This window comes from Lagenorhynchus albirostris, chromosome 3 (assembly GCF_949774975.1).
Source record: "Lagenorhynchus albirostris chromosome 3, mLagAlb1.1, whole genome shotgun sequence".
Taxonomy (NCBI): Eukaryota; Metazoa; Chordata; class Mammalia; order Artiodactyla; family Delphinidae; genus Lagenorhynchus; species Lagenorhynchus albirostris.
Genome location: NC_083097.1, coordinates 82,725,694 through 82,750,405, shown reverse-complemented (window position 1 = coordinate 82,750,405; position 24,712 = coordinate 82,725,694). Strand labels below are relative to the sequence as shown.

The following is a 24,712-nucleotide window of genomic DNA, read 5'->3' as shown; positions in this document are numbered from 1 at the left end:
TCAGTTTGTTACTTACTAGGACATAGTGGTAACTTCTAAGTTCTTTACATGTGGAACTGAACTGTGTGTAAGTATTTGTGTGGACATATATTTTCATTTCTCTGGATTTATACCTAGGAGTGAAATTGCTCAGTCATACGATGCCTCTACAGTTTAATTTTTAAGTGTGCTCTATGTTTTCCATGTATGTACTTCAACGATTTGAAGAAGTTGCCTTTTATTCCTAGTTCATTGAGTGTTTTTATTATGAAAGGGGGTTAGATTTTGTCAAATGCTTTTTCTGCATTTTGATGTTCATGTAGCTTTTATTTTTTATTATATTAATTTAGTGAATTACAGTGATTCATTTTCATATATTGAATTGAAATTAAGGAGGCCTGTGGCTTTGGGCACTTAAATTTGGTGAAACATTCAAAATAATCATAGAGACAACCTATTTAAAGAGGTTTGTCTTGTAAAGTATTTGTCAAAGAAAGATTCTCTGAACTGAGTATTTTGTCTGAAATATTTCAGTACAAAAATATAACTGAAGACATTATTTAGTAGTGTTTTCTTTGAGCTTATGGGATACTTGCACACTTATAAAGAGTGCTTTTTCAATGAAAATATTATGATCTGTAGTAAAGAGTCATTTGGAGGCTTTATCAACTTCAAATTTATTAACTATTATATTGGAGATGTCTAAGACCTCAGTCAGGCTAAATGATTCACTAGAAGGACTCAGAGAAAGATGTTATACTCATGGTTATGATTTATTATAGTGAAAGGATACAGATTGAAATTAACAAAGGGAAAAGGCACATGAGACAAAGTCCAGAAAAAACCAGGCTAGGCTTCCATGTGTCCTTTTCCAGTGGAATTAATAGTAGGGATATGCTTTATACTCTCAGCAACAACGTGTGATAACACATATGCAAAGAGTTGCCAGCCAAGGAAGAGCATGTGAGCCTTGGTGTCCAGGGTTTTTGCTTTTGTTTTTGTTTTTGAGGGGGTGTCAGTCCTCTAGGCATGCAGCATCTGTGTGACTGACCTCAGCTACTCAGATTCTATTACTCCATCGCTCACACCCAACAAAAAAGGTATTCACCATAAAGCATGTTGTTAACATAAACTGTCTGACCAAAATGGAACTGTGTGGCTCAAGGCCTCCAGCATATAAAAGCACGCTTATATGGTAGAATATTCCAAGGGCTCAGAGTCATCTCCCAGGAGCCAACCAAAGACCAGTCTTGAAGACAGGCCTCTTTTTGAGCAACCCAGGCTTGAGTTAACTCTTTACTGCAAAACTATAAAAAGCAATTCTGAATTACAATTAATTTTTTTTTTTTTTTGCGGTACACGGGCCTCTCACTGTTGGGGCCTCTCCCGTTGCGGAGCACAGGCTCTGGACATGCAGGCTCAGCGGCCATGGCTCACGGGCCCAGCCACTCCGTGGCATGTGGGATCCTCCCAGACTGGGGCATGAACCCGTGTCCCCTCCATCGGCAGGCAGACTCCCAACCACTGCGCCACCAAGGAAGCCCCTACAATTAATTTTATAAGAACAATAGAGATAAGATCATATTAAAATATATTCTTCAGAAAAAATATGAATTAACATTTTATTAGAGGTAAGTATGGCTAAGAAATTGGTTAAAGTATCTGAGTGTGTAACGAGAATAATATTCCTTTATTTTGTAAATATCATGATACATAGTATAAAGATATTTAAAAAGTTTTTGACCAAATTTTTATCTTCACTAATGTAATAAAACTAGTTGGTTTATAAATTACAAAAATTATGTGATTTTTTATGTAGTACTCCATACCAGGCATTGAACCAGGAAAAATACAAACAAAACAACCCTTAAAGATGGGAATCTGGAATTGGTTATCTCACCTGATTGGGCTTGAAAGCAATGAAAAAAGCAATATTTGTGCCTGTGGAAAATGGTACACTGGAAGTCAGTGGCATGTAGTGACTTAAAAGAGTTATTTAAAATGTTGCCTGGGATAAAGTTCTTACTAGAGGCAAGACTTTAGGAGACTAAGAGCTTCTGCAATTGAGTCCTATGGTGGAAGTTTTGACTACAGAGATTTTGGGGTTGATTGCTTCTCACTGCACTGAAAAATTCACAGAAAGAAAATGAGAAGTTTAGGGCATGATTAGAAATGCGTGAGCTTTTCTGATGGTGAATTTTCTGTGAGAATCTTATCACTTTTAGGCACATACTGCATATTTGGAACAGTACCAACCCGTATTCACACTTTCAGAATTACAACATAAGTTGAATTCATAAATTTATGAGATCACTTATGTGAGAATTGGGGCATTGATTGGAGAAGAGTGGAACCCTGAGAATTGGGACAAAGGCATTTGGGTGGAATTCTGTGAATCCGACAACTGTAAACTCTGAAATCCTGAACCTCCTTTCCCAGTAGGACCAACTATTCCTGCTATGTCTCAAAAAGAAACAATTCCTTGCTTGGAGACCCTGAATTTACTTCACCTGAGTTAAGGGAATGCTGATTGCCCTCATGACCCACCCTACCATCCCTTATTGCTACTAGACTCATAGCTAGAATCAGATTCCAGCCTTCCCAGAATGACTAACATAAAATCTGTCCTGGGAGATAATATCTTATATACCCAAAATTTGCCTGCCACTTCAGTGATGTCTCTAGGGACCAATTGGTATGGAGTGTGCAGGGCTACCTCTTCTCAAACGAAGGACAAGTTTTTCATTTCTACCACCCACTACTAAGAAAAAACATAACCTTTGGTGAACCTGTGGTTTTCTGAAGACGAAAGTCTGCTGTAGTATAATGCTATAGGAAGCATCATAGCCCTGAAAAACAGAGAAAAAAGGAAGTCCTTCCAGTGGGCAAAACATTGGAGAGTACATCTGATTGTCTGTATTGCCTAGATACCAGGCTGCCTTTGACTAATGGTTTGACCATTTGGTGATTAGGAAAGGGTTGTGTCAGTGATATGTCTCTGAATGGGCAAAGTTATCCTATGTGAATGTTCACCAAAAGAAATCCATTGCAGAGGAAGCTCTCAGTAATGAAGTAGATAGACAGCTATCCTGTGAATATTAATCAGCCTCTTTCCTCTGCCATTGTATGTCTTGTTCAGTGGGCTCATATTTATAGTGACAATCACATCAAAGATAAGAGTTTATATGAGAGCTGAATGCAAGGCTTTATCTTCACCAGAGCTGATCTGGCTATTGCATTTCGGAGTGCCTGAATTGCCACCAGGAAAATTCAACACAATCCAGGAAATAACTCCATTCCCTAGTGAAACCAACCAGCTATCTGGAAACAGGTTGATTATGTTATCTGCTTCTATTATAGAGTGGGCAATAATTTCTCATCACTGAAATAGATATTTATTTTAGATCTGGGTTCTTCTTTCATCACCACAGTTCTGCCAGAACAACTATAATTGGACTTAATGAATGCCTCATACACCATCATAATCATCTTATGTAGTATCACATTACTTTTAAGGAAGGAACTCGTTTTACAGCAAAAGAAGTACATCAGGAAGTTCATGTTCATGGAATTCACTGGTCTTACTACAGAGTTCAATAACCAGAAACTCTTGGCGTTATAGATAATTTTAATGTCCTATGAAGACTCAGATAAGGCATCAGCTAGGAGACAGGAATCAAAAGTTTGGGTACTGTCCTGTAGAGTGAGGCATATGCTTTATGTTAGTAATCTATATATGTTATCTGAAATCAAGAGGAAGAAGAGAGGGTGAAATTTGGAAGGAGGAAGTTATAAATATCAACTGTAGTCTAATAACCATTTAGAGACATAAACACTGTAGCAACTATGCATTTTTCTCTTGTTTTAAGTGTACGCACACACAAACATATATACATTTGCGTGTGTATGTATTTCAATTTTTAATTTTTTTCTCTTCCTCTTTCCCTTACTATTTTATAGAAGAGTATTGTGGAAGATAACTTTACAAATTTGTCTCTACAGAATATTCCTAAACTGGAAGAGAAATTAATACCCCAACCCAGAGACGGACACAGTTACTGACAGGACATTCTTTGCCTTGGCCAGTATCCTCCTTTGCCACATTTAAAATGAGAGTTGACAAAGTGAGAGAGTGGCATGGACATATATATATACTACCAAATGTAAAATAGATAGCTAGTGGGAAGCAGCCGCATAGCACAGGGAGATCAGCTTGCTGCTTTGTGACCACCTAGAGGGGTTGGGATAGGGAGGGTGGGAGGGAGGGAGACGCAAGAGGGAAGAGATATGGGAACATATGTATATGTGTAAGTGATTCACTTTGTTATAAAGCAGAAACTAACACACCATTGTAAAGCAATTATACTCCAACAAAGATGTTAAAAAAAAAATGAGAGTTGAAGAAAATGCTTTTAGGTGCAGCAAAGTTTCTGTATCTTGTTTCTTGCTGGTTTTGGTCTGTTAAACTGCTGTGGTTCTGGGTCTGATTATGGTTTCTTCTGCAATACAGTTCCCTCACAGATTTAGTTAGGCCTACATCTTTGCTTAATTATTTATTTACTTATACCATTTATACCTTACAATTTAATTTTTATGTTAAAGAAAACCCATTCAGGTTTGTGATTCAACTAGAAGAAGGGTTAAAATTACCTTGAAATGGATATGGTGACTGATTGGACTATGTGTCTCCATTTTGGGGGAAAAAGTGAGAACATCTTTGTTTGTAAGAATGATAATCGCAACATGTTTGGCAGAAGCATGATTATGTTGCTATTAATTTGGTATGGAAGTTTAAATATGGGAAGAAGGGTGAAAATGTGTCCTAAGTAGTCCAGAGGGTGAACTCTTCAAGTTATTTGTTGGCCATGCACTCCATTGTTGCCATTCTGGACTCACCCCTATTTCCAAGGGGACTGGCAGCCTGTAAACTACAGTTACCAGACTTCCTTGCCAGCTGGCTTCCACTTAGGTGTTGCCAGTAAGAGGCTGTGGCAGTACATTTGAAAAAGGGGCAATGGGAAGCCTCTCTTTTCTATCTCTACGCTGGTGATGATTTTGGCAGCAGCAGCAATACTGGGTAAGCGAAGGCTCCTGGATTTATAGTCAGGAATAAATAAAACTCCATCAGCAACAACAGTGGATGATGCAGCAGTACAGTGTTCATGGTCACTGGCTCAAGCAACTGCAAGAGCAGCAGAAACAGCAGGTGACTATGAGGTAGCTAAATTTCATAGCATTAATAGGTGTGTGGGTCCTGGCTTCCTACGAAGAGGTAGTGATTGCAGTTCCAACAGCAGTAGCAGCAGCAGTAGCTGTCACTACTCCAGCAACTTTAGTGGCATTTATATCATGAGTTTTGGGTTTTTTTGTTTTTTGTTTTTTTTTCGGTACGCGGGCCTCTCCCCGCTGTGGCCTCTCCCGCTGCGGAGCACAGGCTCCGGACGCGCAGGCTCAGCGGCCATGGCTCACGGGCCCAGCCACTCCGCGGCATGTGGGATCCTCCCGGACTGGGGCACGAACTCGCGTCCCCTGCATCGGCAGGCGGACCCTCACCCACTGCGCCACCAGGGAAGCCCTATCATGAGTTTTGATTAGTAACTATTTTTTCTTTTCACTCCAACAAATGTATTACTTTTGTAACCAACACCGATATCAATTTCTTTCTGTTTCAAATATTTAGTATGTTTATTTTTCCCAGTTGGATGCTGAGTTATAGAAATACACATATATGATACCATTTACTTACTGTTCAAGAACATGACAAATGATACTCTATATTGTTAAAGGATGTATATATACACTGTCAAAAAAGTGTTAAAACGGCTCAGAAATGGTACACTCCAAATATTGGATATGGGTTATAGAGTGAGAGAGAAGAATGTGTTTAGGGAGTGCATGTTGGGTTTCAACTATTTTGTTAATGTTTTATTTCCTATTCTAGATGGGAGATAAGCAAATATTCATTAGATTGTTATTTATTCATTTTTTAATAATTGAAACATAATACATTAAAATAAAGATCAATACTGAGATGATTAAAAAGAGCATATTCTTCAGTATATTACTCATAAATATAGTTTAAAAATAGTTACAAAAATTCAATTAGCAAATATTTCATAGAGGTTAAGACATATTAGTGTTTTAGAAAAGGAACTATTATGTATTTATAGATCTTAAACATTCAGAGTAATGTAAAATAAACTTAAGTCATTGCAAATTGTTTTGTTTTTCAGTGATTATAATGATGATCTATTTTGTCTTTATAAAGATAATTTAATGCATATTATTGCTTTCTTTTTTTCTTTTTACATTTTAGGTATTGTGTTTGGTCTTGTAGATCTGAGCACTGGCAATTTTCAGAAGGAGAATCATCTGAAAACCACTGAGAATTTAGTGCTGTCATTGACCTATGATATTTCATCTTGCCTGGTAGTAGTGTTCATAGCATATTATGGAGGGAAAGGAAACATACTAGGATGGATTACAGTTTCCTCCTTTTTAGTAGGATCTGGATCACTTTTATTTGCTTTTCCATACTTTAGTGGTGGAAATTATAAAATGACGGTAGAAACTGAAGGTAAGATTTTAAAAGATACTATCATACATCAAATCATTATTCATTTAAGCCATTGGCTCTAGGAACTTAAAATAGACTGTGATATTTATGTGTCTGTACATTCATTCATTTGTATCTACTTATATGATCAAGTTTATTAAGCTAATTAATGGTAGCTCCCTGGTAACATGTATGTGATTCTCCCATCTTCTCATGATCATATACCCTTTCATCTAAGAGATGGGCCTAGTAACATGAAAGAATATTTTGGATGATATTTGGGATAATATTTGGGATAATTATTTTGTGAAATTGGTTTTCTTTTATCAATTTTCATATATATTATAAATCTTTTGATTTATATCTTCCACAGTATACTTAAATTGATCCCTTTATTTTGACCTCAGCACACATATACACAAGTACAAAGGCAAAGATAACCAAACTTTCACAGACACACACAAAAAGTCAGAACTTTTCTAGCTATTTCTGCCATTTCAAAATGGGTGCTGCCCTTTGACACAGGACTTCGAATCTGGAAAGATTGGAGGCTTCTTTGCTTTCTTCATTGTTTTTTTGATTTATTCCACAATTTTTTGCTACTCCCAGTAGATAAAAAGGCTATTTGAAGTCCGTAGCACTATTTCTGACACTTTTGTGTCAGGGACTTTCTTGTTATGCATAGGCTTATAAAAGTGTTGGAATGCATTTACCAGTTTTGGAAACTTTAAACTGGGCTTTAGCAAGAAATGATGGAAAAGGCATGAGGATGTCTCTATATGTGTGTATGTGTGTATATACATTTTTATGATGTTTAAAAGTATGTTTGTGATGTGTGTTTGTGCTGTGTGTTTACAATGGAAATAAAAATAGTTCATATTAAATATAATTTATATAAGATATTTAGCTATATATACTATATAATTCATATTATAAATAATATACTGATATGTATATGATATATATCATATAATTTATGAAATCTAATATTCACATATATTTATGTTTATTATATTTGTAGACTATATGTAGAATAAATACATTTATTAATTTATAGAATATATTTGTAATATATTTATTATATTTGTATAATGGACAGCTAATTGAATTAGAAGATGACTTATGGGAAGAAGGGAATGGATAACACTTTACTCCTATCCTTCCCTTAACCCTTTTCTGGTGAGAAAAGGTGAAAAGTTAGGAAGCACTGCTTGAGACATTAAAAATGCTGCTTGATGAGTACTCAGGAGTAATGACAGTAGAAATAGTACAGTCTTTCTTCCTTTGTGTTTTCTTTATAGTATCTAGATTCTAGATATTTTATTTTCTGCTTGTGATTAAGAACGTGTAATTTATCTAACAACAACCATTCAGTGTATTTACTGGGTAACCCTCTGCTTGTTGTTAGAGAAGCAGAAATAGAGTAAATAAATGGTCTTTGCAGGTAGAAGTGCTTATTTCATACACACATCTATGCAGATATTTCACTCATTTTGTTGAAAAGTTTAGTTCTTACATAACTAATTTTCTACTCTATGTACATACTTCAGTTTATGTATGTATATATATTTAATTTCTGTATTTTCTTCTTTCATCCTTTTTTTGGGGGGGGGTCCTTCTCTTATTCTTTTCTGAATATCCCTCCTATTCTATTCTCTATTTTCCCCAGTTACCTGCCATACCCATCTTCCTGTATGACTGGGCTGAACCTTGGAGCAGTCCATTTATCACCACCTTACACTCCCTTTTTCTGCCCCCTCTACCCCATCTCAGTTTTCTGTACTAATGACAAATTGGTCTTCAGTCCCTATGTGTCAACTAACATGTAGAAATCATAGTAAACCAAATCCTTGAGAAGTTAAAACTAATTTTCTCCTCTAGTTCATGCAAACAGTTGTATCACACTCTGATCTTTAGTTTCTAGATCTCTGCATATAATTGAACACCCAACATATCCATGGTTGCAGTGCACTGTCACATTACTAAGAACTTACTAAATATCTGTTATCTCACTGTCTGATTATATCCACTAATTCTTCTAACTCACTCATATAACAGAAACATCAGTTCTTTCCTTGAGATCGTGAAAAGGAGCAGGATCAATGGATTGATTATAGGTCTTGGTGAGTTTTAAGGATTGTAGCAGCTGGGTTGCTAGAAGGAGTGATCTGGAAAAATAGAGAGAGTTTGAGTGTAGGATGCTTACAATTAAGGAAGGCTTGTAGTTATTGTTTCTGAAAGTTTAAAATGAGTAGCTAGGGTAAGTGGAATACAAGTACATGAACGGAGAGGAGTTCAAGGAACTAAGAAGCTAGGATGTTGGAAATATCAGATTGATACTGATATCACCACAAGTTAACATGTCTATATAAAATTGAATCAGTATTTTGGATCACAATTCTAGAGACCTCCTCACATTTGACGTGGGATCAAGTTTCATTCTCTGTGGATACTGAACCACCTGAAAATTTCCATTTGTGTACTATTTTGCAGTCTATACTATTACCAGTTTTCCACTAATATTTTAAGAGCATTTGTTAAATTCCAATCAAAATAGACACAGTCAGAATGATCTAATTAGCATTACCTGGATCTACCAATCTAATGACAAATGTAATTCCAACAAACATTTATTTACTATTGATTTACAACCATGTGAATTTGAAAAAGCATAAGAAATACACTGTCACCTAAAGGAGTTTAAAATCTAGTACATTACCATATAATGACCAACAGAGAGAAAATTTTATTGTATAATGCCTTGTCTTTATGCACCTGTATTCTAGAAGTTAGTGGGTCTAAAATGGGAAACTATTTAGTAACACGAAGTTAATTTGAAGATTGCTGAAGAAGTGGATCTAGAACTAAACTCAGAAGGTAATCTTTAGTAATTCAGATAATTTAGGACGTTAGAAATACTTTTACCCTGGGGTCAAAACTCAGGGGTACCAGATGCCAAATTTAAGAGGAATATGTGTGTATGTGTGTGTATATACATATATGTATGTATATACTTACGCACACATAAGTATATATATACATATAATTATGCATACACATTTATATTTGGTTTATAATATGTGCATATTTTCCAGTATTCCCACAAATTTTCTTTTATCGTTGCTTTTTTTCTGAGAACATGATGATTGATTATAGAACTACTACATTCAATATACATGAGTGTTAACTAAAATAAAAGCATAATGGTGGAAATAGCTTATAAAAGGTAAAACATTTCATAGAAGATACTGCGTATTTGTTGTATGTTTAACTTTTGACTCATTTAACAAAAATATAATTATCTTTTCAAAAGATACTTGCCAAGAAATGAAGATGGTCAAGGCTTGCAAGAAAGCTTCATTATCATTCCAATCAAAATATATGACGTTCTTCATCCTTGGGCAGAGTGTGCAGGGAATAGCAGCTATACCTCTTTATGTCCTTGGAGTAACCTTTATTTATAACAGCGTTGCCACACACTCAGCTGGTATTTATCTAGGCAAGTTATTTCCCCTTCTAATATGATTTTTATATATTTTCATCCTATCAACCTATTTAGGCTGCAGTTCATTTCGCTGGGGAAAAAAATCTCAAATTACCAGATTAAATTGCTTGAGTAGTTGTATGTTTTAACTTTAAGTAGTTGTATGTTTTAACTTTAAGGATACAGTGGGGTATCACTTCTCGGCCTTTTGGCTAATATCAAGGATATAGTGGGATGTTGGTGCCATAATATCCATAAGGGAGTAGAAATATTGTTTATGCTTGCTTAGAGCAAGATTCAGTGTGGTGCTGAAATAATCATTACTAAGCTCTTTATGTACATTAACACAATCGTTTTGGGGAGCTTTGATTTTTTTTTTTTTTTTTTTTTTTGCGGTATGCGGGCCTCTCACTGCTGTGGCCTCTCCCGTTGTGGAGCACAGGCTCTGGACGCGCAGGCTCAGCGGCCATGGCTCACGGGCCCAGCCGCTCAGCGGCATGTGGGATCCTCCTGGACCGGCACACGAACCCGTGTCCACTGCATTGGCAGGCGGACTCTCAACCACTGTGCCACCAGGGAAGCCCAGCTTTGATATTTTGAAGTTAATGAAAACATAATCTCATTCATCCTATCAAGGAGAGGAGTGATGTGCTATTTAATTAGCTACAGTGTAGTATCCTCTATTTATAATATTTCATGCTAGTGTATTGCACAATAAGTAGCCCTGGGGTACAGTAATCTGTACCTCTTTATATTGTAATAGCTTCTGGTCCTGGTAGATCATCTACTTATACAGGGTTATCTAACTATCATTTTTGGAAAAAAATTTAAAGTTGTTTTTACATACTTATTGTGAAGGTGACTTAACAGAAAATAACATTTTTCACCAAAATAATAATTTTTCCACCAGAGGTAAGGAAAGTCATATCAATGAACTAAAATAGATAATATTCATATTTATGTTTGTTTTTAGAAAAAAAATTGTAGCCATTCATTACCGTTGGCTGATGGTGGCAACAAATCTGTTTGTTTTACTTTTGATTCTATTGAATAGCAGTTAAAACACATGTATACACTACAGAGAGTAGCTTACTTTATTGCTACCTCCTGCCACCCTGGCAGCTAAAGTGAAGGATGCAAAGGTGATGTTTATGTTAAATATTATCTTGCTTTAGTACCACAAATTAAATTGAAATAAGACCCGTTGAATTTGTATTAAATATATGTGTATTTATTTATATTACATTAATATATAGATTAAATAAGGTACAGTGAATTACAAAATTATCTGAGTTTTTCTAATATGTGCTTTGAATAATATGTATGATGATAAATTTTATGTGTCACCTTGGCTAGGTTATGGCAACCAGTTGTTTGGTCAAACAGCAGTCTAGATGTTTCTGTGATAATTTTTAGATGTGACTAATATTTACAATCAGTAGACTTTGAGTCAAGCAGATTACCCTTCATAATATGCGTGAGCCTCTTCTAATCAGTTAAAGCCTTTCAGAACAGACTGAGGTTTCCCAAAGAAGAAGCAATTCTGTCTCCAGACTACAGTGTAGAAACTCTGCCTGAGTTTTCCCATGCTGCTGGCGTGCCCTGTAGATTTAAGACTTAATTATGGACTCAAGACTATAACATTAGCTCTTACCTGGATTTCCAGCCTGCCAGCCTGCCCTACAAATTTGGATTTGCCAGCCCTACAATTTCATGAACCACTTCCTTAAAGTCTCTGCCTCGCTCTCTGACTCTCTGTCTCTCTCTGTTTCTGTCTCTCTGTTTCTCTCTCAATATCCTATTGGTTCTGTTTCTTTGGAGACTAATAGAATATTCCATGAAGCTTTCAGAAATAATTCATTGCAGTGAGATCATTTTTATCATTTTACAACAAAGTTGGGTTATGTAGTTTGATGTTCAGTATCCATTTTATAGGCCTTGTGGAAGCTGCAGGAATACTCGGATATGCTTTGGGATATGCAATAGGAGCACCCTTAATTAAGGCCTCTGTGAACAGTACTTTTGAGACAAGGTAGGCTGGGTTTTTTTTTCTCTTTTTTTTCTGTTTTACATTGTATAAAATATTTATTGGATAGATACTGTAGCTTATAAATATATAATTTGTAATTACTATTTTAAAAATATGTAAATGTGACTGATATGCACACATGTATACATATAAATATATCTAAAATACACATTTTATCTTTGCTGTTTGAAATATAATTCAAAAAACAACTTACAATGACAACCATACTACTATTTCCACATATAGTTTTTTTTTTAATTGAGGTATAAAACACATAGTGTAAAATTTACCATCCTAACCATTTTTAAGTGTATAATATAGTAATGTTAACTATATGCATATTGTTGTGTAATGTATCTCTAGAATTTTTTCGTCTTGCAAAACTGAAACTCTATATCCATTATACAACAACTTGCCATTTCCCCCTTACCCCCAAGCCCTGGCAGTGATTCTTCTACTTTTTGTTTCTAAGAGTTTGACTATTTTAGACACCTCATATAAGTGGAATCATGAAGTAATTGTCTTTTTATGACTGGCTTATTTCACTTAGCATAATGTCTTCAACGCTCATCCATGTTGTAACATATAACAGTATTTCCTTCTGTTTTAAGGCTAAGTAATATTTCATTGTATGTATAAACCACATTTTCTTTATTCATCTGTCAGTTGACCTTTAGGTTACTTCAACCTCCTCTTGGCTATTGTGAATAATGCTACAATTAACATAGGTGTGCAAATATCTCTTTGAGACTCTATTTTCAATATTTTTGGGATATATACCCAGAATTGTTAGATGGTATGGTATTTCTGTTTTTAATTTTTTTGAGGAACTTCCATATTGTTTTTTTTTTAACAGCCATCCTAATAGGTATGTATGAGGTGATATCTCATTGTGGTTTTGATTTTCATTTCCCTGATGATTAGTGATGTTGAGCATCCTATCACATACTTGTGGGCCATTCATATATCTTCTTTGAAGAAATATCTATTCAAGTCCATTGCATATTTTTAAAATCAGATTTTTGTTTTTGTTGAGTTGAGGCAGTTCTTTCTATATTCTGGATATTAGCCCTACTCCAGATACATGGTTTGCCAATATTTTCTCCCATTCTATAGTTTTTCTGTTCACTCTGTTGATTGTTTCCTTTGCTGTGCAGTTTTTAAGTTTGACGTAGTCCCATTTCTCTAATTTTTTTTGTTGCCTGTGCTTTTGGTGTCATATCAAAAAATAATTGCCAAATCCAATGTCATGGAGCTTTCTTTGTATGTTGTTTTCTGGGAGCTTTATTGTTGCAGGTTTTATGTTTAGATCTTTAATCCATTTTGAGTTATTTTTGTATATATTATAAGGAAAGGGCCCAACTTCATTCTTTTGCACATGAATATCCAGTTTTTCCAGCACCATTTATTGAAAAGATTATCCTTTCCCTGTTGTGTATTCTTTTCATCCTTGTAAAAGATTATTTGTCCATATTTATGAGAATATATTTCTGGGATCTTTATTCTCTTCCACTGTTCTATATATCTGTCTTTATATCAGTACCATACTGTTCTGATCACTATAGCTTTGTAATATATTTTGAAACCAGGAAGTGTGAAGCCTTTGTCTTTATTTTTCTTTCTTGGGATTGTTTTGACTATTTGGGATCTTTTGAAATTCCATATGAAATTTTAGGATTTTTTTTTCTATTTCTGCAAAAAATTCTGTTGAGGTTTTGATAGGGATTGCATTGAATCTGTAGACCACTTTGGGTATTAAGGGCATTTTAACAATATTGAGTCTTCAAATCCATGAGCATGTATGTCTTTCCATTTATTTGTATCTTCTTTAATTCCTTCAGCAATGTTTTGAAGTTTTCAGTGTACAAGTCTTTGCCTTGCATGCTGCTCATTGTTAGTGTATAGAAACACACTTGATTTTTGTGTTGACTTTGTATCCTGCAACTTTGCTGAATTCATTTATTAGTTCTAACAGTTTTTTTGTTTGGAGTCTTTAGCATTTTCTAAATAGAAGATCATGTCATCTGCAAACAGAGGTAATTTTACCTCTTCCTTTCCAATATGGATGCCTTTTATTTCTTTCTCTTGCCTGATTGTTCTGGCTAGAATATCCAGTACTATGTTGAATAGAAGTGTTAAAAATAGGTAGGTGTCTTTGCCTTGTTCCAGATATTAGAGGGAGAGCTTTCAGTTTTTCACCATTGAGTGCAGTGTTAGCAGTGGGCTTTTCATATATGGCTGTTATTATGTTGGGTAATTTCCTTCTATTATCAGTTTGTTGAGAGTTTTTACAATGAAAGCGTGCTAAATTTTGTTGAATGCTTTTTCTGCATCGAGATGATCATGTGCTTTTGTCCTTCATTCTGTTAATGGGGTAAATCACATTAACTGATTTTCATATGTTGAACCATTCTTGTATTCCAGAATAAATCTCACTTGGTTGTGATGTGTGATTCTCTTAATATGTTGTTGAATTTGGTTTGCTAGTATTTTGTTGATGAATTTTGCATCATTATTCATCAGGGATATTAGTGTGTAGTTTCCTTGTAGTATCTTTGTCTGATTTTGTTTTCAGGGTAATGCTGACCTCATGGAATGAGTTTGGAAGTATTCTTACCTCTTAATTTTTTTGGGAAAGTTTGAGAAGGATTGGTATTAATTCTTCTTTAAGTGTTTGGTGGTACTCTCCAGTGAAGCCATTTGGTCCTGGGATTTTCTTTGTTGGGAGGTTGTTTTTTTTGTTTGTTTTTTGCGGTACGCGGGCCTCTCACTGTTGTGGCCTCTCCCATTGCGGAGCACAGGCTCCGGACGCGCAGGCTCAGCGGCCATGGCTCACGGGCCCAGCCGCTCTGTGGCATATGGGATCTTCCCAGACCAGGGCACGAACTCGTGTTCCCTGCATCGGCAGGCGGACTCTCAACCACTGCGCCACCAGGGAAGCCCTGTTGGGAGGTTTTTGATTACTGATTTGCTCTCCTTATTGGTTCTGTGTCTGTTTAGATATTTTATTTTTTCATGATTCAGTCTTCATAGGTTATATGTCTCTAGAAATTTTTCCATTTATTCTAGGTTATCCAACTTGTTGGCATAAAATTGTTCATAGTATTTTCTTATGATCCTTTCTTATTTCTGTAACATCAGTTGTAATATCTTCTCTTTCATTTCTGATTTTTGTTATTTGAGTCTTTTTCTTGGTCTAAAGGTTTGTCAATTTTGTTGATTTTTAAAAAACAACTCTTAATTTAATTGATTTTCCCATTCTATGTTTCATTTATTTCTTCTCTAGTCTTTACTATTTCCTTCTTTTTGTTATATAAATATGTATTTTAAAAAATTAATTAATAATTTATTTTTGGCTGCATTGGGTCTTCGTTGCTGCACGCAGGCTTTCTCTAGTTGCAGCAAGCGGGGGCTACTCTTTGTTGTGGTGCGCAAGCTTCTCATTGCGCTGGCTTCTCTTGTTGCGGAGCACAGGCTCTAGGTTGTTGTGGCTCACGAGCTCTAGAGCGCAGGGTCAGTAGTTGTGGCGCACGGGCTTAGTTGCACCAAGGCATGTGGGATGTTCCCGGACCAGGGCTTGAACCTGTATCCCCTGCATTGGCGGGTGGATTCTTAATCACTGTGCTACCAGGGAAGTCCCTAAATATGTATTTTTAAAGTTATATTTAATTATGTATTGGGAAGTGGTACTATAAGTGACTTATTGCCTTTTTTATTTCTCTCATTAAGATGACGGAGTTAATGAAGGAGATAAAAATCTACCACTACAAGAAAACAGAAAGGTCTGCCCTCCATTTCTGAAACTCTGGTTTTATATAAACATAGAACTAATTAAAACTGAGGTACAGAAGCCAACTAGCTCCTCTTATTTATTGCCGATTTGCCAACTATTTCCATAGTTATTTATTGCTACAGATAGTATGTGGAAGCTCTCCTCCTAGCTCCCCTGCCAGCTCATCTGAGTTCTTACCTAGCCATAGTGAAGTTTTGGTAGCTGGAAGGGGCAGGGTAGGTGGGCAGATAAAGTATCAGAGAATATGTGTTGGATGTATTTTTTTTGACTCTCTAAATTCACTTCCACCTTTCTAAAACCTTCTCTAGTCTCTTTTCTTCCCCAGGAGGCTATATTGAGAGCCTCAACATAATCCCTTGAACTCTGGATTTCAGTTGGATTTGGCCAATGAGAGGCACTGGCAAATGAGAGGGCAGGAGCAAATTAAGGCTAGGGTATTATCCTTCCAGTTTCTGCAGGAGTTGTATCCAGATTGGCTGTATTCCTATTCTAAAGATGACGCCTCCTTTGAGGCTTCCTTTTCCATTTATTAAGCAGTGTTCCACTTGACATTAAGGCTTGTCATAACAGTTTGCTACTGTACTGCTGACCCCATAATTTTGTGCTGTACCCTGTTCATTTCCCTAAACTCTGCCCACATCACTGGAAATAGTCTTCTTGTCCCTCTCTCTTCAAATTATCTCAGATGAGTACACCATCTGTTTCCTATCAGTATCCTGACTGATACTAAAAATAGTATCAGAAGTAGCTTTAGGATTCCAGAACTAGGTTGCATATTTGTATGCACAGATAACCTCCTTGCTGGGAGTACATTGAAGATAGTTACTAAAATGATCATAGGTTGTAGGATGGGATTAAGTTCAGGGAGGGCAAGACTAGGAAATTAAATAGTTGTATCATTTAATCACTGGAGGGACAGAAGTTATTTTAAGAGTTCTGGGTCATACGGCTTCTTTTAACAATACTAGAAAATATTCCCAGGGAAAAGGAAACATTTAATTGTGTGAATATTAAGTTCTCTCATTGAGATGAGAAAGGGGATGGCCACTATATTACAACTCCACTCAACAGTGGCCTTGAAATCAGGAGATCATTCTAGTGAGTAGAACTTCAGGCTGGTTGTCCACTTAGCATAGAAGGAGGGATGGCCTGAGGTATAAGTTTATACTAATTTATGGTTGGGTAGCCAAGGACTTAGAAAAAGATTAAAAAAAAAAGGTAACCAGGAGGATATGTGGATGAAACTTTTAGAACTGGCACATGAAAAGGGTATGTACTTTGGAAGAGGCTCTTTAATCAGCTGGACAAGATATCCCATCCTGTTAATGTTAGCCAGCCTCTCTCTTTTTTTTCTAACCACCCTAATTCTTCCTCAATAAGCTCATGTGAAAAGTGGCCATGGTGACAGTAATGGTGAGTTTGCATGAGTGCAGTAACATGGACTTCTTCACTCTAAGGACAATCTCTCAACAAGAATATTTACTAGGATATGAGTATTCCTACTACTGAGTATCCAATTCATCAGTAGTAGAGGTCAACCCTGAGCTCCCGATACGACACGTTCATTGGGAGACAAGCTGTCATCAGGTTGATTACTTTGTTCTTAGGTTGGCCCTCTTTTAACATAGAGATTTGTCTTTATAGGGAAAGATACTTATTCTAGGCAGGAATTTTTCTTCTGTACTGTCTTAGTCCATTTGGGCAGCTGTAACAGAAATATTATACACTGGGCTTACAAAAACAGAAATTTACTTCTTGCAGTTCTGTATGCTGGGAAGTCCAAGATCAAGGTGCTGGCAAATTCAGTGTCTGGTGAGATCTTGCTTCCTGGTGTCCTTGCTTCTCCCTGTGTCCTTACATGGATGAAGGGGCAAGAAGTCTATCTGGGGTCATTAATCACATTCATGCAGACTCTACCCTCATGACCTAATCACCTCCTAAAGGCCCCACTTCCTAATAGCATTACATTGATACAAAATAATGTCACAGCTGAGAAAATCCCCCACAAAATTATGGCCTGAGCATTACTGGAGACAAATGATGTTGAAACTGCAAAAGAACTGTGAGTAAAAAGGGAAAACTCAACAAATCCCAGCAGAGGATCCTTTACATTTCCATCTCACCCTGCCCACTGCAAGGCTTTGTAGTTTGCAAAGGCCAACCAAGAAAAACCACAAGGAAGAAAGAAGACAAAGTTCTATCAAAGCATGATTAGGTATGATCACTAGAAGGGTAATACACACTCAATATGAGAGTTCAGAGAAGGGACTATAAGAAAAAGATTACCAAGTATATGTGATTTAAAGGGTCACGTACCCAGATACAGTGTTAGTTGTGCAACTTAAAGGGCCAGGCTTATTCTAAAGAATTGGGCACATGATTTAAAGGGGCAGGAATGATTTCAAAAAAGAGATGAGATTTAGAGTGATGTCTTCTAAATGCATAGCTTCTGTTGGAGAAACAAGTTTAAAAGGAACAGAGAATTACTCTTCGCCACGTGTATGGACAGGGGAAAAGTGGGGAAAGGAAAAAATTTAGTATCCTGCAGGAAAAAATTTAGTATCCTGCAGGACAAAAGAGAACCACATAATTGGAGAACTCACAACCACTCAATTTCAGCAAAACAATAACAAATTAACAGAAAATGCTCTTTCTTGCTCTGTTTAATCATGGCTTTGTTTGTATTAAAATATACAAAGTTGAAAATTTTCATTTTCTCTATTAAAGTGTTGAAGACAGTGATGATAATGAACGCTGGCAGCAGAGTTGGTGGATTCATTTTGTTATTATTGCAGTTATTGCATGGTCTACATTAATACCATTTTCATGCTTTCCACATGGTATTCGAGGTGACTATAAAAATATAATTCATTAAATTAAAGGACAGTATATTCTTCATCCCTACCAATTCTCAGAATATGGCTGAACTGCATTTCTTTCTGTGTACATTTCGTTCTGTCATGGACATACAGTGACATGTGCTAGTATTATTTGAACAAATAAAGCCGCATGTAGCCAAGTATTATTTATGTACCAGGCTTTCATTAGTACATGTTCTTGCTTCTTGTCATTCCTCTTTAAAAATGCTTTATATCTAAAATTCAGAAGTTTTCTTAAAGAAAGAAGCATATTTAAACCTATTTACCTATCATGATTTAAGGCATGTATTACCCCATAGAATTGTTGTAAGATAGAGTAATAACTATTAAAATTCTTCTGGAAACACTAAAATATACATGTAACGTTAGAGAAATCGAATACTCTCCTAATGGTAGTACATTTCATTGGCACAAAATATTTTTAGTAATATCAAAGTTTGTGCTTTTATATTTTAGGTCTATGCTGTCAAATACTGTAGTCACCATATGTGGCTATTTAAGTTTTAAATTAAATTAAAAATCCATTTACTCAGTAGTAGGAGCTACATTTCAAGTATTTAACAACCACAGTACAGCTAATGGCTACAGTACTGGAGAGTACAGAAGAGTACAGATATGGGAAATTTTCCTTATCATAGAATTTTCTTTAGTACAGCACTGTTTTAGAAGAATGTGCCTTTTAGTTAGATTGACTTTAGCATGTTCAAAAACAGCTCACTTGCCATTTCAAGACAAACTGGGTGTATTGGGATGTGTATGTATGTTTATAATATGTGTTTTAGTTATTTGAACATGTCATAAGATTCTTTTACTTGTTAACATATAGGCACAGTGAGGATAAAAGCCGAAGAACGTAAACAGCCTCATTTGTTGGACAGAGATCAAACAAAAGATCAGGAGTTTGGAGCTAGTATCAAGGATTTATTTGCTACTTTTGGGGTAAAGTAAAATTTTACATAAACAAGCAAATTAACTTGACATGTACAATTCTTTTGTAGTGGATTTAAGAAAATAACTATAAAGTATTCAGCTTAAATCTGAGTGGAACTTTTGAAGTCTTAACCTACTCATTTTATAGGTAATGGAAAATAGAACCCATTTCACCTAAGTGGCATCACCAAGAACTTGATTAGTGTCAAAGACTGGTACCAAGTATTTTTCTTTCTTCTATTGCTTTTAATTTGACTTTTATATTATATTGAGTTTATTTTCTCCCTGCATAAATAAATAAGCCATTTAATAAGATGACAAAGGGGGCTTCCCTGGTGGTGCAGTGGTTAAGAATCCCCCTGCCAATGCAGAGGACATGGGTTCGATCCCTGGTCTGGGAAGATCCTACATGCCGTGGGGCAACTAAGCCCATGCACCACAACTACTGAGCCTGCACTTTAGAGCCCGCGAGCCACAACTACTGAAGCCCTTGAGCTTAGAGCCTGTGCTCTGCAACAAGAGAAGCCACTGCAATGAGAAGCCTGCGCACTGCAATGAAGACCCAACACAGCCAAAAATAAATAAATTAAATAAATAAATTTTAAAAAAACGACAGAGGTATTAACGTTCTTTTTTTACTATATTTAAATAACTTAGAAAAGATCTTTAGAAGTTAACAAATCTTCTCACAAACATCTTTTTTTTTCATTTAGAAATGTTTATCTTTATTTCAGAATGACCTATAGGAAGGACCTTACCCAGATAAAGGTCCTGTCAGCCCTTCTCACAGGTTATGACTGAGTTTTGCTTCTATGGACCCACCAGTCAAAGCAGCAAAACTAATGAACATCTTATTTTATAGAAAATAATCTCATCTCAGTATCAAATGGAGAAGAACTCTTCGTTTTCTGGGTGAGAAACACAGCCTACAGTACAGACATAGTGGGGTTAAAAAAAAGCAACTTCTAGTGATTCTTTATTCAATTTGGTTTTTCTTTTCCTATTCATAACTTCATCCTTTATGTTGTCTGAAGAACTGTGTTTCTCACATGTAGGTTTTATCATTTTCCACAGTACTTGGCAGGTGAATTTCACACTCTTTCACTGGGACTTTGAAGACCCTTCACAATACCATCAACTGAATTTTCCTACCTCATCTCAGAAATTTATCCCTATCTCCCCCACTTGCTCTTTCCTGGATATATTGGGTACTTTTATAATTCTCTACCTTTGTAGATGTAAATCTCTCTACTTCAAATGTTCTCTCTCTTCTCCATTTGAGAAAAGCTCTTTGTCAAATCTTACCTTACATTCCTAGGCAAAATGAGTTTCTCTCTCCTTAATGCTTTTATAGATGTTTGTTCAAAATATCATATATAAATGTATATATTGGATGTGTACAGATAGTACTTTTTATTATAATAGTTTAATTCTTCTTAAAATGAATAGATTTGTTGTATAAAATCAGAAATTTTGTTTACTTGTTTTCATTCAAACACAAAAGTGTTTATTTTTTATCAAATCATGAACTCTTCCCAGTAATGGATTATATTTCATTCAGATTTTTATTTAATTTTAATTTTTACAAAATATTTCATGTGTATATTTTAACAGTACTGAAATAAGTTGGGTATAACTTTTTCACATTGTTAAAAATTAAAATACAGTTGTTAAAATATACTTTTCAGAAAATTTAAACATGATTTTTTTTTTTTAATTATTGCCAGGCAAGAAACAAAAACAAGCCAATTCCAATATTTCTTTCTTGGAAATAGAGTGCTTTGATTGCTAGTGTTAGGATACAAAATAATATAATGTCCAGTTAACAGTCTTAGACTTCTAACACCTGTCTGGGTGGGTAACTAGAAGATATCTTAATCTTTTTAAAAGTTTATTAGAAAGGACTTCCAGAATGTCAGAGTGAGGAGCTTAGAAATTCTTAAGCTCCAAAAAGCAGTAATTGAAACTGGCAAAATTGTCAACAACCATTTCAAAACTCTGGAAATTAGGATTACACTTTGAAAATCACTGATTTATCAAAGATTTTTCTACTTACCCTAATTCTGAAAGCACAGTTACAGAGCAGGTTCTGCACATGTCGTTGGCTTGTAAACTTAGTTTCTGATAGGTGCCTGTTCTAGGAAGAAGGAAGGTTACAAAAACCGAAAAGCACCTTGTGATATTCCTAACACACTGCCACAAAGTGGCCAAGAGCAAAACAGTAGTCAAAATGAAGTTTCCTTGCTTTGAGCCCACCTGGACTTTATATAAACAATAATTTGAGAAATTCTCATTTTCATTTATCAAGTACAAATTGGTGTGTAATTTAAATGGAATAACTTGTTACTCTTTTAAAAAGTTAAACTATTTTTTTTGTTACAACCTGATAGAACCATACCCATTTAATTTTTAAATGATTACAAGTTAACCGTTCTTGAAGCCCACCATTTAAAATGATTCTTAAATAGTTTTGGGGACGTTTATGTGCCTTAGTTTCTCTTCTATAAAATAATGGTAATAGTAGTGCATATCTTATATACATACTTAGAATTAAACGTATTAATAGATGTAAGGTGTTTAGAACAGTGCCTGGAGCATAGTAGTACAATATAACGGATTGTTATTTTAGTTTTTCTTATTCATCTCTTTTTAATTGTGTAGTGTCACTGTGTTTGGTATTTGTATGGTCAGGCCACTCAAGGTGGCTGTTCTCTGGCTCTCTGTGCATTCCTCTGCTCCACCAGTGCCTGCTTCACCTAAACCCTACTCACCTGACTGACCTTTCTACACACTTGCCCCAGGCCCAGTTAGTGATTATTCTTATCAAAGGGGCGGTGAGGGGTGTGCTGCTCTGCTAGTTTCCATGGTAACCTGGTGAGCCAACCTGACTCCCCCTATAACTGGCAGTCCCCGCCCCTCCTCCCCACCCCCGCACCCCCAGTAAAGCCTGCTGCCATGTCTTGTCTGCTGGTCTGCTGCACACGATGAGATGTCGCTCCAGGACCTTGCCTCAGACATGTAAGCTCCCCCATCCATTAAACCATTGATGTCTCTGTCACTGACTCCAGGCTCTTTCTTCAGTCTTAAAGCTGGGCAGGCACTGGCCTTATAGGCTTGTGGGGTGCAGCCCAACAGTATTAAAGATAAACTAGTAACTAATACCCATGTCTTTATGGAACTTACGGGTCTCAGATTTTGTTTTTTGTGGTACGTGGGCCTCTCACTGCTGTGGGCTCTCCCGGATGCGCAGGCTCACGGGCCCAGCCGCTCCGTGGCATGTGGGATCCTCCCGGACCGGGGCACGAACCCGTGTCCCCTGCATCGGCAGGCGGACTCTCAACCACTGCGCCACCAGGGAAGCCCGGGTCTCAGATTTAAAACAAACAAACAAAGAAAAAAACCCCCACAGATTAAAAACAACTGATTAACAACTGAGTAGAGAAAATTGTGTGAAACCTGTTTTAGATGAGGGGTAAAGAAGGCTTCACTGAACAGGGAGCATTTAAATGGAGGAACCTAAAGTATGAGAAGGAGTTAACCATGTGAAGAATGGTCGTTAAGAAAATTCCAAGCACAAGGTACACATGTGGAAAGACCTTGAGGAAGCAAAGATTTGGGTATGTTCAGTTTAGAGAAGACCTCTGTGTTGGAGCATAGTTACTTGGTGGGGAGAGTGATAGAATGATAGGTTGGAGAGACATTCAGACTCATGTCTTTGTGGGACAGGGTAAAAAATTTAGATTTTATTTTTAATGCAGTAGGAAGTCACTAGTTTATTTTAAGTAGGGGAATAATATGAACATAATATAAATTTTGTTTTAGGAACTTTTAAACTTTGTGTAAAAAATGGATTAGAGTGGATTAAGAATTGAAAAATCAGTACAATTTGAGTGTTGTTTCAGGAAGTTTTCCGTATGTGCCATAAAAAGTTGAATTTTTTATTCAGTTGTAGCATATGAGGACTCAATTTCAGGAGCCAATTAAAGAATCACTTGGCCTTCATAAAGTTCAGGGCTACTGATAATAATTTATGTAGGAAGAAAAAAGTAGATGTTCTAGGAAGCAACATGATCTGAGCTTCTGGAGCCATTACAAAGAAAGAAAAATAAAAAGCCTAAAATATGGGGAAGCAAATGTTCTAAAATCCAGGTACCTTATAGACATGTAATGTTAAGATTCAATAGAAAAGCCCATACATCTAGGCTCTTGCCTGTAACGTTATAGCAGGCTTGAGTTTCAGAAAGAAAACAGAGAGATAACGGGCCTACAAGATTTTAAAAATTTGCAGTGTTTGCTTTCTTTCATAGTTTAGCACCTGCCAAAGATGAGTTTCTTAGTAGAGCATCTTTTAAGCCATGTTGGTAAAATTTAAGTAAAGCATGTCTTCCCTGATGATAAAGGGTTAGCCAGTGTTCTCTGGTGGGTTGGTGTTTACTTGTGAGTCAGTCAAGCAATGAAGATTATAAAGGAATTCAAGTAAGCAAGAGCGGATTTGTGCAGTGGGTAATGGTTATAATCTCTCCTCAGGTAAGGGCTAGAGATTCTATGACTTTCTGGTAATGAGTAGAAGGTACAACTAACTGTGAGTTTATGCTTCTCTGTGGTAGATCTAATAGGCAGAGAGATTTTCCTTGTTAGGGTCTGTTATTTTCACCTAAGCCCAAAAGTCAGGTTGCACACTAGAGACTGACCACCAGAGAGTAGCATCCTATTTTCTTTGGTGAAAAGCCTTAAGAGAGAGCCAGCTATAGCCTTCTCTTTGTGTCCCACATATATATTCAAGAGTTAACAAGGCTAATGGTGAATCAGGTCTCCCCTTATCCATAGGTTCTGATCTGTTAGCAGGCCTACCTACTAGTGGGACCACTCAGTAGAGACAGTACATAACATTTACTGCTGTTGAGACCTTATATTGATACAAGTACTTCTTTGATTCTGAGATACACTTTTTCCCCTTGACATTTTAACATCTTTGAAATTGGGTAAGATCTTAAACTGATGAAATCTTGAAATAGCTGTAAGTCAGAATGTAATTGTGACATAGTAGATATTGCCTGATATA

General features: G+C 36.1%; 1 protein-coding gene across 1 annotated transcript in view; it reads left to right on the top strand.

Moving 5' to 3' along the window:
- The window catches only part of SLCO6A1 (solute carrier organic anion transporter family member 6A1), a 95,103-nt gene that overhangs the window by 5,627 nt on the left and 64,764 nt on the right, over positions 1-24,712 (top strand). The window contains exons 2-6 of the mRNA XM_060146327.1: positions 6,296-6,556; positions 9,849-10,034; positions 11,955-12,051; positions 18,569-18,690; positions 19,547-19,659. Coding sequence (XP_060002310.1) covers positions 6,296-6,556; positions 9,849-10,034; positions 11,955-12,051; positions 18,569-18,690; positions 19,547-19,659 — 779 coding nt within the window. The remainder of the gene's footprint in view (positions 1-6,295; positions 6,557-9,848; positions 10,035-11,954; positions 12,052-18,568; positions 18,691-19,546; positions 19,660-24,712) is intronic.